We start from the raw sequence: 19,519 nt of genomic DNA on the forward strand, positions 1-19,519 counted from the left end.
GAATTGAGCTAGCAATGACACTTAATTAATTTGAGACAGAAAGAATGATAGTTAAATAATCCAGAAGTGAGACGAAAGAGTAGTAATCCATAGGTTAATAATTCTGAGTGTTAATTTATCTTCAGTACTTAATAGTTTCAGTATAACGACCATAACAGTTTCAGGGCCACCCCTTCTCTTGTCCATTCTTTCAAACCTTGAAGTGTACTGATCAGATTTGACCAGCAAAGTTAAGTTCCATATTAAACTTAAGAGTATTAGTGTTTATCCATCCTTAATAGTGACATTGTATGTGTACTTTCAAGATTGCTAATTCTAGGGTAATCTATGCCCGATTTCAGTCTGATCAATATACAAAATGCAGTTCATAGTAATCATTGCAGTGTGGTGTTGTGTATTTACAGCTCGTCCAAATTAGTACAAAAGGAGAAAACTTTAGTTCAGTGGATTTTTCCGGTTCCAAACTTTGCCATAAAACGCAACATTACTACGTGTTATTATGCTTGTACATGCACCCACTTGTACAATGAAAAACTCACTCAATGCCTAATTAGGCTGGCGACCGTATTATTAATCATTGGTAACCTCTGCTGTGTGTACTTCTTGTCCGTGCGAATGCAGAATTATACTTTACATTTGCTTGACGCATCACTGTAATACTGACTGGATATAAGTCCGAATTGCTTCCAATTAGGTACACGCGGTCAACTTATGTACTAAAATCCTTGTTTATAAGGTGAAGCCCGTGAACTTATTACAGTACAGGCTTTAAAGAGCTAACATACGCCCGAGCGGGCAGTAGCGTTACAAGTGGCTTCCCGGTGACAGGACATCCAGTTGTTGTCGGTTACAAATTAACGTAAAGACCGAACAGTGGATGTTCAGTGGCACGAATAGCAATTAAGTTCAGTAAAATAAACTGCAGTGTGCGTCAAGTATAGTAGTGTGGTACAATTGGCATTTAATATGGACAGAAACGTAGACGGGGTAGATGCGCCAAGCGAAATGGAGAATGCGGCTGGCAGTAGCAGGCGTTTACGCGGCCAGATAACAGATGGCGTTAGCGGAAGACAATTGGCGTACATACAATACCATGAACACGTCAACGAACAGATTGAAATGTCGAGATCGTCTCGAACACAGCAAGGGACTAAACAGGAAGTAGAGGGTGACTTTGTAGATGATAGTGGGTACGTGAACGAATCCACTGACATATTTGATTCACCACAGATAAAGAAAGAACCGAAAGAAACTTATGAAGTAGGACCGGAACACACGGATTCCGTAGAACAAAACAGTGTAAAAATTTTAAGCATGAACGACTTATTTGAACAATTAACCAAACAAATTGCAGGACAGACTGAGCAACTTAAAACACAGAGCCATCAGCTCAAAACACACGTTGCAGAGCAGCTTAAAACACAGAGCCATCAGCTAAAAACACACGTTGGCGAGCAACTCAAAAAACAGAACGAGCAGCTTAAAACACACGTTAATCAGCAGCTCAAAACTCAAAGTGATCAGATTAAAGCACAGGTTGAAGGACAGGGAATTAAAATTAGTAAACAAATAGAACAGGTAGAACAAAAAATGGGTAATTTAAGTGCTGTGGTAAACAATATGAAATTTGAAATTGATTCCATTAACAAAAATATGGATACTATGCAGGAGGAAATTGGAAACATTAATAGTAGATTCGATGTTGAAATTCTCAACATCCAAGAGAAAGTAGAACCTCTGTTTGAAACTAAGGTAGACGAAAAAGTTTTCGGTCTTAAAACTGAGATCGTAAACGAATGTCAACACGGAATATCACAGTTGAAAAAGGTAGTTTTAGACACTGAAAGGGATTTAGGTAAAAAAGTAACCGGGTGTGTTCAAAATTGTGAACAAAATTCTACGAAAATTCAAGGCAGAATTTTCGATCTGGAGAGCAAAATTAAAGATAGGCCTGGTGTTGTCTGTAATGGCACACCAATTACGAAGCTATTAGAAGGTGAGGAACGCTTCAATCCAGCCAAGAAACATAACGGGTGGCATCCGTTAGATTTTATCAAAAATTGTGAGAGAGTATTTCCTGAGCACTTGTCTGATCAGGAAAAGATAAATGTAGTAATTAGCGCCTTAGCAGGTGACGCTAAGCGCTGGGGAATAAATTTAAATACCGAACGAATGACGTTCGAAGAATTTAGGCAAAGATTTATAGAAGAATATTGGTCTGAACAAAAGCAGGACCATTTATGGCGCGATTTCATCATGGCCAAACAGCATGATAACAGGGGCAGGAATTCTTTGAAAGATTTCTGCGAGTATTGGTACCGGAAATTGATGCATTTAAGAGGCCGAAGATCAGATTCAGAAATTATCTGGGAGCTATATAAAAAGCTTCCAGAAGATTCAAAGAGGTATGTAGGAAGCAATCATCGCAGCTTCCAAGCATTTCTCGAAAGAGTCGAAGACGAAGATCATTGGCGCGAAAGTCGTGCCAATTATCAAAATTTTGGTAACCGTAATAACCGAAACAATGACGAAAGAAATGACGGCGATGTATTTCGCGTCAATGTAATACAGAGAGGAAGAGGCAGAGGAAATAATCCAGGTCGCGGTAGAGGGTACACCGCGCAAAATAATAACGACGCGGGAAACTAATTTCCGCGAACGTTGCGGGCCAAACGGAAGCGGACAATACATACCGGCCCCGATTTAAGAAAAGATACAGGACCGACCGTAATGTAATGAGACAGGCTAGGGACAGACATGGAACGACGCAACGTGTTGTGGCGAAACAAGCGTCAGGTGCGAGCCAGAATGAGTCATCTCTGCTGCACAGAGCGCTACATGTTAACAGGCGAGTGGAGCATCAGAGGGCAACGACCCAGCCTAGCAGAACATCTGTTCAGAGAGAAGCCGCCAGCAATACGGCAGCAGTAGGTACGAACGTAGCCGTAAGAGCTGAGGAAAATTTTACGAGTGATAATTCCGTGGCAAAGGAAACAATAAATGAGACTGTGAATACACAGAGAGGTGCGGTTAGCAGTGTTTGCAATGAGGTAAAAGGCGAAAATGAATTAGCAGAAGTAACTGATTGGCGTGTGCAGATTGACGATCTGTACAAGGGCCTAAAGCAATGTGAGTGGGAGGATTTTAAAAGGGAGTATGAGGTGAAGAAATTAGTTAATAGAAAAGGAAATGATAGGGACGTCAATAAGGTGACGTGGCCCGAATTGGAAGAGGAGAGAATAAATAGCGCCGCGCACAGTACGCGTGCCGCCAATAGGACGCAGATTAATGATAGGAAGGAGTTGGAGGATGAAATCCTCAGCATTGACGAAGAAATAACTTCTGCTAACAATCCGCCAATAGTACAAGCTGCTACCGAGAGGCACCGTGGAGAAGGGGTAGAAGATTACCTGAAAGTAATTAATGTCCACGAGGATTACACTGAATATGAAGTCACAGTAGATGTAAATAAAACTGATGATGAGGCCGTTTTGCCAAAAGAGGAGATTGAATTAAAATCCAAACCTGACGACAATACTGAGGAAGAACTTAGTGCCTGTCTCAGAAAAGCTTTTAAGTTAGAACCTGAAAGCGATCCGGAATGGTCGGATTCCGACGATAGTTCAGATGATGAAAGGTACGCAAATACAAACAAAATTGAATATTCTAACTTTACCTATTGTGCAAAAGTAGCGTACTTAAGTGAATCTGATGGTGAGGAAGAGAGTAGTGATGACTCTAGTGTAGATGAATTTTCAGGTGTAAAAGAAAGTGAATATACTTTTACTGAAAGAGGGTATGAGAAAATCAGTGAAAATAAAGGGGATGCAGTTAATTGCGATATTGTACCTAACGATGACGACGTATCAAAACAAAATCCAGACGTTGAAACAGAACAAAGAAAGAAAGAACCACCAGACGGGTTTATTTCGCAAAGAGTTCAGGTAATTAATGACTTTGAACTCCTGGAACCAAAGAAACCGCCAGATATATGTGAAGTGAATGTTAAAAGCATATCTTGGGACGATGTTACTGTCGACCCGGATTTGCTCAAGGAAGACCACGGTAATGAAAAACATTCGACGGTTAAACAAACTACAATACCAGTTGAAATTTATAATGTGAAATTGCAAGTACTTCTTGATACTGGGTCTCAGATAAGTGCAATTTCCCAGTCATTTTTCGAACACATTTGTGATAAGCCTGGGCTAGTAATTACGTCAGTAGCAGGTGTAAAAATTGTTGGTGCAACTGGCAAGGCTAGCAAGCCGGTAAAGAACCAGATTTTGGTTGAATTTAGTATAAAAGGACAAAACTTTGAACATGATTTTTTGGTTGTGCCAGACTTGAGTACTGAAATGATTTTGGGGATAGATTGGTTGGATAAAGAAAAGGTTATTATTGATTGTAGCCAGGGAGTGATCAAAATTAATAGTACATTTAGGAATTTGGAATTAAATTTTGAGGAAATTGGGAAAGTGTTTGATTCAGAAATTGATTCTTTGTTGTTGGAGATCGACCAAGAGAATGATGGATTGACAAACAAGTATGAGGTGTACCATGTCCAGAGATTATTAAATGAGAGTGACGAGCAGGGGCATGAATTTAAGGGAATGGTGGAAAATTTAGAGGGAATATCTCCCGAACAGAAAGCAAAATTGCTTGAAATTTTAGATAGTAATAGCCCCGTATTTTCGGACAAACCTGGCCTAGTTAAGAATTTTGAATACCAGATTGAGACCATAGAGCATAAACCTTTCTTCGTAAGACCGTTTTCGATACCCATATTAAAGAGGCAGGCTGTTCAAGTGGAAATAGATAAAATGATAGAATGGGGGGTAATCGAACGAAGTAGCAGCGAGTATAATAGTCCCCTTATCATAGTGAACAAAAGGGATGGGGGAGTGAGAGTAGTTATCGACACCAGGACTTTGAACAAAATTGTAAAGAAGGAAATAGATAGACCTGAAAATCTGGACGAAATGTTCCAAAAATTTTATAACGTGAAATATTTAACCAGTCTGGATATGACCGCCGGATACTGGCAAATCCCATTGAGTAAAGAATCCCGCAAATATATCGCTTTTCTATTCGCCGGGAAATGCTATCAGTATAAAGTAGTGCCATTTGGGCTTAGCACATCTGTGGCAGTATTTATTAGGGCACTGGACTTTGTGTTAGGTAGAGAACTGAGTTCCCGGCTAACCATTTATGTAGACGATTTACTGATTGCTACAGAAGAATGGCAAGAGCATTGCGAGTTATTGCAGAAAGTTTTTGTTGCTCTACAAGCAGGGGGCAAAGACACTTAAGTGGAAGAAATGTGAATTTGTGAAATCGGAAATAAAGTTGCTGGGGCACATTATTACTACGAACGGTATTGGCAAGGATCCGGAAAAGTTAAATGCAATAGCAGGGTGTCCAGCTCCTAGAAATAGAAAACAGTTGAAGGCCTTTTTAGGTTTATGTGGGTTCTATAGAAAATTCGTCAAGGGGCAAGTTTTTAATAGTCCTAATTTGGATAATCTACTTAAGAAAAATAGTGCTTTTGTGTGGACTGAAGGGTGCATAAGAGATTTTGAAAACTTAAAAGGGGAACTTTTGAATGACAATATTTTGCATCACCCCATACTGTCAAAACCTTTCCATATGAGTACTGACAGCAGTGCTTATGGAATTGGCATAGAAGTTTTCCAAGAAATCTGTGAGGGCAAAGAAATCGAACACCGGACTATCGCATTTGCAAGTAGAACCCTAACAAAATACGAGAGAAACTACACTATTTCGGAAAAGGAAGCTTTAGCCATTATACGGGGGCTAAAGAAATTTAGAAATTATCTGTGGGGCCATAAGCTCATTATACATACCGACCACAAAGCTTTGACTTTTCTTAAAGATTACCGTTTACTTAATGGTAGGCTAACTCATTGGGCTTTGTACCTGCAACAATTTGATTACGATATTTGCTATGTTAAGGGTACTGAGAATTATGTGGCCGATGCATTATCTCGACTGCCTAATGGTATGAGTGAAGCGCCCGATGAAAATGGTGAAGAGGGTACTTTTCAGATAAGGTATATGAAAGAAGTTTCAGGAAAAAGGAAAATTGAGCAGATATGTAAAAATATGAGATACCATCAGAATGAGGATTCAACCTGGAAATCAGTAAAGGTAAATTTTGACAGTGTGCAGTATCCTCAAATTAAAAAATACCATAAAATTTATAAAGGCATTTTATATAGGAGGAAAGATTTAGTCACTGAGGAATGGAGAGTATGTTGGCCACACCAGTTTGACACTGATGTCATAGATTATTTTCATTTAGCATTGGGGCATAGTGGGCCAAAGAAATGTTTGGATAAACTGAATAATGTTGTGGTGATTACTGGTAGTGTAAGTAAGAAGGTAAAGGAACGGATTAAGTCATGTGATGTCTGTCAAAAGGCCAAAGTGCCGAACAAAACTAGTAGGGGACCAATGCAAAGTACGTTGCCTGAAGACACCCTAGACTTATTATCGGTAGATTTATATGGTCCCCTCCCAAAGACTTCGGGAAATTGTGCATATATTTTGGTGATTTTGGAAGTATTTTCAAAATTTGTGAAATTATACCCCTTGAAAAAAGCAACAGCTAAAGCTGTATTCAGTAGGATGGTCGAATTCTTCAGGACCATCGGGAAACCCAAAGCAGTACTATCTGACAATGGACCCCAATTCATATCCAAAATTTGGAAAGAAGGAATGGAGAAAAATGGTGTGGAGGTTAAATATATTGCAGCCTACCATCCTGCAAGCAACCCGGTTGAAAGGTACATGCGAGAAGTCGGGAGGTTGTGTAGAACATACTGCAGTCACAATCATAGAGCCTGGGGCAGATTTATATCGGATTTTGAGAATGTCATGAACACATTACATCATGAAACTACATGATTCCCACCAGAAGAAATTTTGTTAGGCAGAAGTAGTAAAAGTTTAATTGAAGAAAAACTAGAGTTTCCACCTTGTACAAGTTTGGGATTGAATCAAAAGAAAGAATTGGTAATAAAAAGGGCAAAGCAAAAAGCTGAATCTAGGTCTAGAAGACACGATAAAAATCTAAAAGTTTCAAATTTTAAAATTGGAGATTATGTTCTTTTAAAAACCCACGAAAAATCTAGTGAACTAAACCATGAAATTTCAAAATTTAAATATATTTATAATGGACCATATATAATACAGAATATTCCACACGATAATGCTTACTACCTGATCTACCCAAAATCCAAAAGACCTTTAGGTGTAAGAAATATTGTGGACCTGAAACTGTATGTTCCTAGGAATGAGTAATTGTGCTGTATCTTATGCTGAACCCAAGTTATTTCAAATGTAACTAATCTTTGTAAATGTCTGTGTACCCTTGAAAGTGTGCTAATGTAGTTATGCGAGTTTCAGATTACCAATTGTACTGTAACTGTAAAAATGTATGGAGAAAAGGACTGAAAAGAAAGGATAAATGCTATCAGCCAGATAAAAGATGGGACTGTCAAAATGAAAATGGGCAGTGTATGAACCATAAAACGAAGGACTGCCAAATACCAATGAGGGCAGATAAATAGTCGATGGAAAATTGTAAATGTGATCCAGGAGATGTGACAATATGAAGTGAAAAGGACTGCCCAAATCCGCATAATAGGCAGCAAATATGTGTAGTTAATTTTCTGAATATTTTGTGTGTGTGTTTTGTTTAGTAAGTAAGGAAATGGACTGCTATTCAAAGCAAGCAGCGACAAATTATCTTATAGTGTATACGAAATATGCATTTGTTTTTTGTAGTTAAATGTTTGTATTCCATAATCTGAAATTATTTCTTGGGTAAGTTAGTAAAAATGATTAAATTGCTATTTTAATAATGTTGTGATGGGAAGTTGGACTGTGCAAAAGGCACTTGAGTAAATGACAAGTAATTATTCTTGATATGTTAAAAAAGTGTAAACCTATATACAGTGAGTAAAAGGAAATATGTAGTGTAAATCTTTTTGGACATTTAAGTAAAGATTCGGAACCACTGTATAATGGTAAGATTTAGTGTTCCCATAAAATTTAGACTTAAGAAAATTTTTTGGAAACGGGGGAATGTGTAACAACAACTGTACATATTATAAATTTTTTTCTTTCTGAATTTCGAGAGATTAATGTAAGCAATGTTTTGAATTTCTTTTTCTTTTCGTGTCATGTTAAAGAAACTGTGAGCAACTTTCGAAATGAATATTATTATTTATGTTAGATTTCAAGTAATGTGGTAATCAAAGGGAAGTGTATTTAATGTTAAAACTAATGTAAGATGTGAAAATTGTATTTATAGGCTTGGTCCATACGTAGGAAAGGTATTAATATATGTGTAGTAGAAAACCTGTAGTGAATACCCTACCTGTAGGGGAGCGGGAAAAGGTGGAGGCAGGCGAGCGCGGGAAAACGCACACTGGCGCGGTTCGGCACAACGGGCTCAGTATTACAGTCGGAGTTGGGCATCGGTCAGAGGAACACGTACCGTATCGAGGAGGCTATCCAGGAAAAGTGGATTCCATTGAGCCTCGGATGTGCCGATTCCGACGACTACATGGCATGGCTATATTCTTAGGCACAAAATTGGAAAGATTACGACGCTAAGAAGAAGGAAAGTGCCGATGCAGTGAGAGCCTTAGCCGTGCTTGCATGTGTGCTGTGCTTCTCGCTATCTCGCTGCCCGCCATCTGCTGCACCGACGTGCACAGGTAAAACATTTATTTCATCTTTAGAATTGTATCTGTGTGGACCAGTGTCGAAACTGTTTCTAACTGTTCAATAATAACGTGACTTTTACCAGAATTGCCTCAGCCATTACTTATCCTGATCACTGACCTAGACAGGGTCCTTACCACATATTGTGCAACCCGAGTATCCCGAACTTAAAGTTTAAAGTTAGTGTTAATGAGAATTATTAGCAGACAAATCTATGCTATAAAGAAGTTTAAAGTTCTGTGTGTTAATGCAAATGTTAGTAAAGAACAACAGTTTGATTAAATTGGAAGATAAATTTTTGAATTGAGCTAGCAATGACACTTAATTAATTTGAGACAGAAAGAATGATAGTTAAATAATCCAGAAGTGAGACGAAAGAGTAGTAATCCATAGGTTAATAATTCTGAGTGTTAATTTATCTTCAGTACTTAATAGTTTCAGTATAACGACCATAACAGTTTCAGGGCCACCCCTTCTCTTGTCCATTCTTTCAAACCTTGAAGTGTACTGATCAGATTTGACCAGCAAAGTTAAGTTCCATATTAAACTTAAGAGTATTAGTGTTTATCCATCCTTAATAGTGACATTGTATGTGTACTTTCAAGATTGCTAATTCTAGGGTAATCTATGCCCGATTTCAGTCTGATCAATATACAAAATGCAGTTCATAGTAATCATTGCAGTGTGGTGTTGTGTATTTACAGCTCGTCCAAATTAGTACAAAAGGAGAAAACTTTAGTTCAGTGGATTTTTCCGGTTCCAAACTTTGCCATAAAACGCAACATTACTACGTGTTATTATGCTTGTACATGCACCCACTTGTACAATGAAAAACTCACTCAATGCCTAATTAGGCTGGCGACCGTATTATTAATCATTGGTAACCTCTGCTGTGTGTACTTCTTGTCCGTGCGAATGCAGAATTATACTTTACATTTGCTTGACGCATCACTGTAATACTGACTGGATATAAGTCCGAATTGCTTCCAATTAGGTACACGCGGTCAACTTATGTACTAAAATCCTTGTTTATAAGGTGAAGCCCGTGAACTTATTACAGTACAGGCTTTAAAGAGCTAACATACGCCCGAGCGGGCAGTAGCGTTACAAGTGGCTTCCCGGTGACAGGACATCCAGTTGTTGTCGGTTACAAATTAACGTAAAGACCGAACAGTGGATGTTCAGTGGCACGAATAGCAATTAAGTTCAGTAAAATAAACTGCAGTGTGCGTCAAGTATAGTAGTGTGGTACAATTGGCATTTAATATGGACAGAAACGTAGACGGGGTAGATGCGCCAAGCGAAATGGAGAATGCGGCTGGCAGTAGCAGGCGTTTACGCGGCCAGATAACAGATGGCGTTAGCGGAAGACAATTGGCGTACATACAATACCATGAACACGTCAACGAACAGATTGAAATGTCGAGATCGTCTCGAACACAGCAAGGGACTAAACAGGAAGTAGAGGGTGACTTTGTAGATGATAGTGGGTACGTGAACGAATCCACTGACATATTTGATTCACCACAGATAAAGAAAGAACCGAAAGAAACTTATGAAGTAGGACCGGAACACACGGATTCCGTAGAACAAAACAGTGTAAAAATTTTAAGCATGAACGACTTATTTGAACAATTAACCAAACAAATTGCAGGACAGACTGAGCAACTTAAAACACAGAGCCATCAGCTCAAAACACACGTTGCAGAGCAGCTTAAAACACAGAGCCATCAGCTAAAAACACACGTTGGCGAGCAACTCAAAAAACAGAACGAGCAGCTTAAAACACACGTTAATCAGCAGCTCAAAACTCAAAGTGATCAGATTAAAGCACAGGTTGAAGGACAGGGAATTAAAATTAGTAAACAAATAGAACAGGTAGAACAAAAAATGGGTAATTTAAGTGCTGTGGTAAACAATATGAAATTTGAAATTGATTCCATTAACAAAAATATGGATACTATGCAGGAGGAAATTGGAAACATTAATAGTAGATTCGATGTTGAAATTCTCAACATCCAAGAGAAAGTAGAACCTCTGTTTGAAACTAAGGTAGACGAAAAAGTTTTCGGTCTTAAAACTGAGATCGTAAACGAATGTCAACACGGAATATCACAGTTGAAAAAGGTAGTTTTAGACACTGAAAGGGATTTAGGTAAAAAAGTAACCGGGTGTGTTCAAAATTGTGAACAAAATTCTACGAAAATTCAAGGCAGAATTTTCGATCTGGAGAGCAAAATTAAAGATAGGCCTGGTGTTGTCTGTAATGGCACACCAATTACGAAGCTATTAGAAGGTGAGGAACGCTTCAATCCAGCCAAGAAACATAACGGGTGGCATCCGTTAGATTTTATCAAAAATTGTGAGAGAGTATTTCCTGAGCACTTGTCTGATCAGGAAAAGATAAATGTAGTAATTAGCGCCTTAGCAGGTGACGCTAAGCGCTGGGGAATAAATTTAAATACCGAACGAATGACGTTCGAAGAATTTAGGCAAAGATTTATAGAAGAATATTGGTCTGAACAAAAGCAGGACCATTTATGGCGCGATTTCATCATGGCCAAACAGCATGATAACAGGGGCAGGAATTCTTTGAAAGATTTCTGCGAGTATTGGTACCGGAAATTGATGCATTTAAGAGGCCGAAGATCAGATTCAGAAATTATCTGGGAGCTATATAAAAAGCTTCCAGAAGATTCAAAGAGGTATGTAGGAAGCAATCATCGCAGCTTCCAAGCATTTCTCGAAAGAGTCGAAGACGAAGATCATTGGCGCGAAAGTCGTGCCAATTATCAAAATTTTGGTAACCGTAATAACCGAAACAATGACGAAAGAAATGACGGCGATGTATTTCGCGTCAATGTAATACAGAGAGGAAGAGGCAGAGGAAATAATCCAGGTCGCGGTAGAGGGTACACCGCGCAAAATAATAACGACGCGGGAAACTAATTTCCGCGAACGTTGCGGGCCAAACGGAAGCGGACAATACATACCGGCCCCGATTTAAGAAAAGATACAGGACCGACCGTAATGTAATGAGACAGGCTAGGGACAGACATGGAACGACGCAACGTGTTGTGGCGAAACAAGCGTCAGGTGCGAGCCAGAATGAGTCATCTCTGCTGCACAGAGCGCTACATGTTAACAGGCGAGTGGAGCATCAGAGGGCAACGACCCAGCCTAGCAGAACATCTGTTCAGAGAGAAGCCGCCAGCAATACGGCAGCAGTAGGTACGAACGTAGCCGTAAGAGCTGAGGAAAATTTTACGAGTGATAATTCCGTGGCAAAGGAAACAATAAATGAGACTGTGAATACACAGAGAGGTGCGGTTAGCAGTGTTTGCAATGAGGTAAAAGGCGAAAATGAATTAGCAGAAGTAACTGATTGGCGTGTGCAGATTGACGATCTGTACAAGGGCCTAAAGCAATGTGAGTGGGAGGATTTTAAAAGGGAGTATGAGGTGAAGAAATTAGTTAATAGAAAAGGAAATGATAGGGACGTCAATAAGGTGACGTGGCCCGAATTGGAAGAGGAGAGAATAAATAGCGCCGCGCACAGTACGCGTGCCGCCAATAGGACGCAGATTAATGATAGGAAGGAGTTGGAGGATGAAATCCTCAGCATTGACGAAGAAATAACTTCTGCTAACAATCCGCCAATAGTACAAGCTGCTACCGAGAGGCACCGTGGAGAAGGGGTAGAAGATTACCTGAAAGTAATTAATGTCCACGAGGATTACACTGAATATGAAGTCACAGTAGATGTAAATAAAACTGATGATGAGGCCGTTTTGCCAAAAGAGGAGATTGAATTAAAATCCAAACCTGACGACAATACTGAGGAAGAACTTAGTGCCTGTCTCAGAAAAGCTTTTAAGTTAGAACCTGAAAGCGATCCGGAATGGTCGGATTCCGACGATAGTTCAGATGATGAAAGGTACGCAAATACAAACAAAATTGAATATTCTAACTTTACCTATTGTGCAAAAGTAGCGTACTTAAGTGAATCTGATGGTGAGGAAGAGAGTAGTGATGACTCTAGTGTAGATGAATTTTCAGGTGTAAAAGAAAGTGAATATACTTTTACTGAAAGAGGGTATGAGAAAATCAGTGAAAATAAAGGGGATGCAGTTAATTGCGATATTGTACCTAACGATGACGACGTATCAAAACAAAATCCAGACGTTGAAACAGAACAAAGAAAGAAAGAACCACCAGACGGGTTTATTTCGCAAAGAGTTCAGGTAATTAATGACTTTGAACTCCTGGAACCAAAGAAACCGCCAGATATATGTGAAGTGAATGTTAAAAGCATATCTTGGGACGATGTTACTGTCGACCCGGATTTGCTCAAGGAAGACCACGGTAATGAAAAACATTCGACGGTTAAACAAACTACAATACCAGTTGAAATTTATAATGTGAAATTGCAAGTACTTCTTGATACTGGGTCTCAGATAAGTGCAATTTCCCAGTCATTTTTCGAACACATTTGTGATAAGCCTGGGCTAGTAATTACGTCAGTAGCAGGTGTAAAAATTGTTGGTGCAACTGGCAAGGCTAGCAAGCCGGTAAAGAACCAGATTTTGGTTGAATTTAGTATAAAAGGACAAAACTTTGAACATGATTTTTTGGTTGTGCCAGACTTGAGTACTGAAATGATTTTGGGGATAGATTGGTTGGATAAAGAAAAGGTTATTATTGATTGTAGCCAGGGAGTGATCAAAATTAATAGTACATTTAGGAATTTGGAATTAAATTTTGAGGAAATTGGGAAAGTGTTTGATTCAGAAATTGATTCTTTGTTGTTGGAGATCGACCAAGAGAATGATGGATTGACAAACAAGTATGAGGTGTACCATGTCCAGAGATTATTAAATGAGAGTGACGAGCAGGGGCATGAATTTAAGGGAATGGTGGAAAATTTAGAGGGAATATCTCCCGAACAGAAAGCAAAATTGCTTGAAATTTTAGATAGTAATAGCCCCGTATTTTCGGACAAACCTGGCCTAGTTAAGAATTTTGAATACCAGATTGAGACCATAGAGCATAAACCTTTCTTCGTAAGACCGTTTTCGATACCCATATTAAAGAGGCAGGCTGTTCAAGTGGAAATAGATAAAATGATAGAATGGGGGGTAATCGAACGAAGTAGCAGCGAGTATAATAGTCCCCTTATCATAGTGAACAAAAGGGATGGGGGAGTGAGAGTAGTTATCGACACCAGGACTTTGAACAAAATTGTAAAGAAGGAAATAGATAGACCTGAAAATCTGGACGAAATGTTCCAAAAATTTTATAACGTGAAATATTTAACCAGTCTGGATATGACCGCCGGATACTGGCAAATCCCATTGAGTAAAGAATCCCGCAAATATATCGCTTTTCTATTCGCCGGGAAATGCTATCAGTATAAAGTAGTGCCATTTGGGCTTAGCACATCTGTGGCAGTATTTATTAGGGCACTGGACTTTGTGTTAGGTAGAGAACTGAGTTCCCGGCTAACCATTTATGTAGACGATTTACTGATTGCTACAGAAGAATGGCAAGAGCATTGCGAGTTATTGCAGAAAGTTTTTGTTGCTCTACAAGCAGGGGGCAAAGACACTTAAGTGGAAGAAATGTGAATTTGTGAAATCGGAAATAAAGTTGCTGGGGCACATTATTACTACGAACGGTATTGGCAAGGATCCGGAAAAGTTAAATGCAATAGCAGGGTGTCCAGCTCCTAGAAATAGAAAACAGTTGAAGGCCTTTTTAGGTTTATGTGGGTTCTATAGAAAATTCGTCAAGGGGCAAGTTTTTAATAGTCCTAATTTGGATAATCTACTTAAGAAAAATAGTGCTTTTGTGTGGACTGAAGGGTGCATAAGAGATTTTGAAAACTTAAAAGGGGAACTTTTGAATGACAATATTTTGCATCACCCCATACTGTCAAAACCTTTCCATATGAGTACTGACAGCAGTGCTTATGGAATTGGCATAGAAGTTTTCCAAGAAATCTGTGAGGGCAAAGAAATCGAACACCGGACTATCGCATTTGCAAGTAGAACCCTAACAAAATACGAGAGAAACTACACTATTTCGGAAAAGGAAGCTTTAGCCATTATACGGGGGCTAAAGAAATTTAGAAATTATCTGTGGGGCCATAAGCTCATTATACATACCGACCACAAAGCTTTGACTTTTCTTAAAGATTACCGTTTACTTAATGGTAGGCTAACTCATTGGGCTTTGTACCTGCAACAATTTGATTACGATATTTGCTATGTTAAGGGTACTGAGAATTATGTGGCCGATGCATTATCTCGACTGCCTAATGGTATGAGTGAAGCGCCCGATGAAAATGGTGAAGAGGGTACTTTTCAGATAAGGTATATGAAAGAAGTTTCAGGAAAAAGGAAAATTGAGCAGATATGTAAAAATATGAGATACCATCAGAATGAGGATTCAACCTGGAAATCAGTAAAGGTAAATTTTGACAGTGTGCAGTATCCTCAAATTAAAAAATACCATAAAATTTATAAAGGCATTTTATATAGGAGGAAAGATTTAGTCACTGAGGAATGGAGAGTATGTTGGCCACACCAGTTTGACACTGATGTCATAGATTATTTTCATTTAGCATTGGGGCATAGTGGGCCAAAGAAATGTTTGGATAAACTGAATAATGTTGTGGTGATTACTGGTAGTGTAAGTAAGAAGGTAAAGGAACGGATTAAGTCATGTGATGTCTGTCAAAAGGCCAAAGTGCCGAACAAAACTAGTAGGGGACCAATGCAAAGTACGTTGCCTGAAGACACCCTAGACTTATTATCGGTAGATTTATATGGTCCCCTCCCAAAGACTTCGGGAAATTGTGCATATATTTTGGTGATTTTGGAAGTATTTTCAAAATTTGTGAAATTATACCCCTTGAAAAAAGCAACAGCTAAAGCTGTATTCAGTAGGATGGTCGAATTCTTCAGGACCATCGGGAAACCCAAAGCAGTACTATCTGACAATGGACCCCAATTCATATCCAAAATTTGGAAAGAAGGAATGGAGAAAAATGGTGTGGAGGTTAAATATATTGCAGCCTACCATCCTGCAAGCAACCCGGTTGAAAGGTACATGCGAGAAGTCGGGAGGTTGTGTAGAACATACTGCAGTCACAATCATAGAGCCTGGGGCAGATTTATATCGGATTTTGAGAATGTCATGAACACATTACATCATGAAACTACATGATTCCCACCAGAAGAAATTTTGTTAGGCAGAAGTAGTAAAAGTTTAATTGAAGAAAAACTAGAGTTTCCACCTTGTACAAGTTTGGGATTGAATCAAAAGAAAGAATTGGTAATAAAAAGGGCAAAGCAAAAAGCTGAATCTAGGTCTAGAAGACACGATAAAAATCTAAAAGTTTCAAATTTTAAAATTGGAGATTATGTTCTTTTAAAAACCCACGAAAAATCTAGTGAACTAAACCATGAAATTTCAAAATTTAAATATATTTATAATGGACCATATATAATACAGAATATTCCACACGATAATGCTTACTACCTGATCTACCCAAAATCCAAAAGACCTTTAGGTGTAAGAAATATTGTGGACCTGAAACTGTATGTTCCTAGGAATGAGTAATTGTGCTGTATCTTATGCTGAACCCAAGTTATTTCAAATGTAACTAATCTTTGTAAATGTCTGTGTACCCTTGAAAGTGTGCTAATGTAGTTATGCGAGTTTCAGATTACCAATTGTACTGTAACTGTAAAAATGTATGGAGAAAAGGACTGAAAAGAAAGGATAAATGCTATCAGCCAGATAAAAGATGGGACTGTCAAAATGAAAATGGGCAGTGTATGAACCATAAAACGAAGGACTGCCAAATACCAATGAGGGCAGATAAATAGTCGATGGAAAATTGTAAATGTGATCCAGGAGATGTGACAATATGAAGTGAAAAGGACTGCCCAAATCCGCATAATAGGCAGCAAATATGTGTAGTTAATTTTCTGAATATTTTGTGTGTGTGTTTTGTTTAGTAAGTAAGGAAATGGACTGCTATTCAAAGCAAGCAGCGACAAATTATCTTATAGTGTATACGAAATATGCATTTGTTTTTTGTAGTTAAATGTTTGTATTCCATAATCTGAAATTATTTCTTGGGTAAGTTAGTAAAAATGATTAAATTGCTATTTTAATAATGTTGTGATGGGAAGTTGGACTGTGCAAAAGGCACTTGAGTAAATGACAAGTAATTATTCTTGATATGTTAAAAAAGTGTAAACCTATATACAGTGAGTAAAAGGAAATATGTAGTGTAAATCTTTTTGGACATTTAAGTAAAGATTCGGAACCACTGTATAATGGTAAGATTTAGTGTTCCCATAAAATTTAGACTTAAGAAAATTTTTTGGAAACGGGGGAATGTGTAACAACAACTGTACATATTATAAATTTTTTTCTTTCTGAATTTCGAGAGATTAATGTAAGCAATGTTTTGAATTTCTTTTTCTTTTCGTGTCATGTTAAAGAAACTGTGAGCAACTTTCGAAATGAATATTATTATTTATGTTAGATTTCAAGTAATGTGGTAATCAAAGGGAAGTGTATTTAATGTTAAAACTAATGTAAGATGTGAAAATTGTATTTATAGGCTTGGTCCATACGTAGGAAAGGTATTAATATATGTGTAGTAGAAAACCTGTAGTGAATACCCTACCTGTAGGGGAGCGGGAAAAGGTGGAGGCAGGCGAGCGCGGGAAAACGCACACTGGCGCGGTTCGGCACAACGGGCTCAGTATTACAGTCGGAGTTGGGCATCGGTCAGAGGAACACGTACCGTATCGAGGAGGCTATCCAGGAAAAGTGGATTCCATTGAGCCTCGGATGTGCCGATTCCGACGACTACATGGCATGGCTATATTCTTAGGCACAAAATTGGAAAGATTACGACGCTAAGAAGAAGGAAAGTGCCGATGCAGTGAGAGCCTTAGCCGTGCTTGCATGTGTGCTGTGCTTCTCGCTATCTCGCTGCCCGCCATCTGCTGCACCGACGTGCACAGGTAAAACATTTATTTCATCTTTAGAATTGTATCTGTGTGGACCAGTGTCGAAACTGTTTCTAACTGTTCAATAATAACGTGACTTTTACCAGAATTGCCTCAGCCATTACTTATCCTGATCACTGACCTAGACAGGGTCCTTACCACATATTGTGCAACCCGAGTATCCCGAACTTAAAGTTTAAAGTTAGTGTTAATGAGAATTATTAGCAGACAAATCTATGCTATAAAGAAGTTTAAAGTTCTGTGTGTTAATGCAAATGTTAGTAAAGAACAACAGTTTGATTAAATTGGAAGATAAATTTTTGAATTGAGCTAGCAATGACACTTAATTAATTTGAGACAGAAAGAATGATAGTTAAATAATCCAGAAGTGAGACGAAAGAGTAGTAATCCATAGGTTAATAATTCTGAGTGTTAATTTATCTTCAGTACTTAATAGTTTCAGTATAACGACCATAACAGTTTCAGGGCCACCCCTTCTCTTGTCCATTCTTTCAAACCTTGAAGTGTACTGATCAGATTTGACCAGCAAAGTTAAGTTCCATATTAAACTTAAGAGTATTAGTGTTTATCCATCCTTAATAGTGACATTGTATGTGTACTTTCAAGATTGCTAATTCTAGGGTAATCTATGCCCGATTTCAGTCTGATCAATATACAAAATGCAGTTCATAGTAATCATTGCAGTGTGGTGTTGTGTATTTACAGCTCGTCCAAATTAGTACAAAAGGAGAAAACTTTAGTTCAGTGGATTTTTCCGGTTCCAAACTTTGCCATAAAACGCAACATTACTACGTGTTATTATGCTTGTACATGCACCCACTTGTACAATGAAAAACTCACTCAATGCCTAATTAGGCTGGCGACCGTATTATTAATCATTGGTAACCTCTGCTGTGTGTACTTCTTGTCCGTGCGAATGCAGAATTATACTTTACATTTGCTTGACGCATCACTGTAATACTGACTGGATATAAGTCCGAATTGCTTCCAATTAGGTACACGCGGTCAACTTATGTACTAAAATCCTTGTTTATAAGGTGAAGCCCGTGAACTTATTACAGTACAGGCTTTAAAGAGCTAACGTACGCCCGAGCGGGCAGTAGCGTTACAAAGTATGATCAAAATACAGGTATGTGAATGAAATTTATGTGGGGATTAATAAATAATAATAGAAGTAGGGAAGTGAAATGAAGGATTTGGGAAAAACAACAACAACAACCAGAAAATCAGGTGACGTATCTTAATTTCTCAAAAACCATAATGTGAAGGGAAAACAAACAAGTTATTCTGATAATAAAAATCTCATGCAATAAAATAAGAGAACGAGCAAAGCGTAAGTTAGATGAGAGTGGAGGAGCATATTCAAAGAAGAGGAGACAGAAATAGTTAATCATACAGAGATAAGAAACTGGGAACTGTGCAAGCTGTTATGGTTACTGGTTGCTGTTGCTATTACTGTTGCCTGAATCAACTTACTTACAATTTACTTACCGGATCATACCTCCACAACTGATTCCCCTGTAAACCATGGCAACCGTAGAGGGTTACAGGCGCCTTACTCTCAGTACTAGATACATCCCAACACACTGTGCGCCCAGTGGGACGAATATCCTTGTGCCACGTCAATGTGAAGTTCTGGAAAATGCAAGTTACTCTCAACTTTCTCCAGCTTATCTGGTGTGGCACATATTTCAAATATGAAAATT

At 38.4% G+C, this 19,519-nt stretch overlaps 1 protein-coding gene across 1 annotated transcript in view; it reads right to left on the reverse strand.

Annotated features, from left to right (window-relative positions):
* LOC126094728 (N-acetylgalactosaminyltransferase 6) overlaps window positions 1-19,519 on the reverse strand; it is a 159,436-nt gene that overhangs the window by 21,388 nt on the left and 118,529 nt on the right. The window contains exon 11 of the mRNA XM_049909276.1: window positions 19,305-19,448. Within this exon, the coding sequence (XP_049765233.1) occupies window positions 19,305-19,448 (144 nt within the window). The remainder of the gene's footprint in view (window positions 1-19,304; window positions 19,449-19,519) is intronic.

Source organism: Schistocerca cancellata, chromosome 8 (assembly GCF_023864275.1).
Source record: "Schistocerca cancellata isolate TAMUIC-IGC-003103 chromosome 8, iqSchCanc2.1, whole genome shotgun sequence".
In the NCBI taxonomy this organism is placed as follows: Eukaryota; Metazoa; Arthropoda; class Insecta; order Orthoptera; family Acrididae; genus Schistocerca; species Schistocerca cancellata.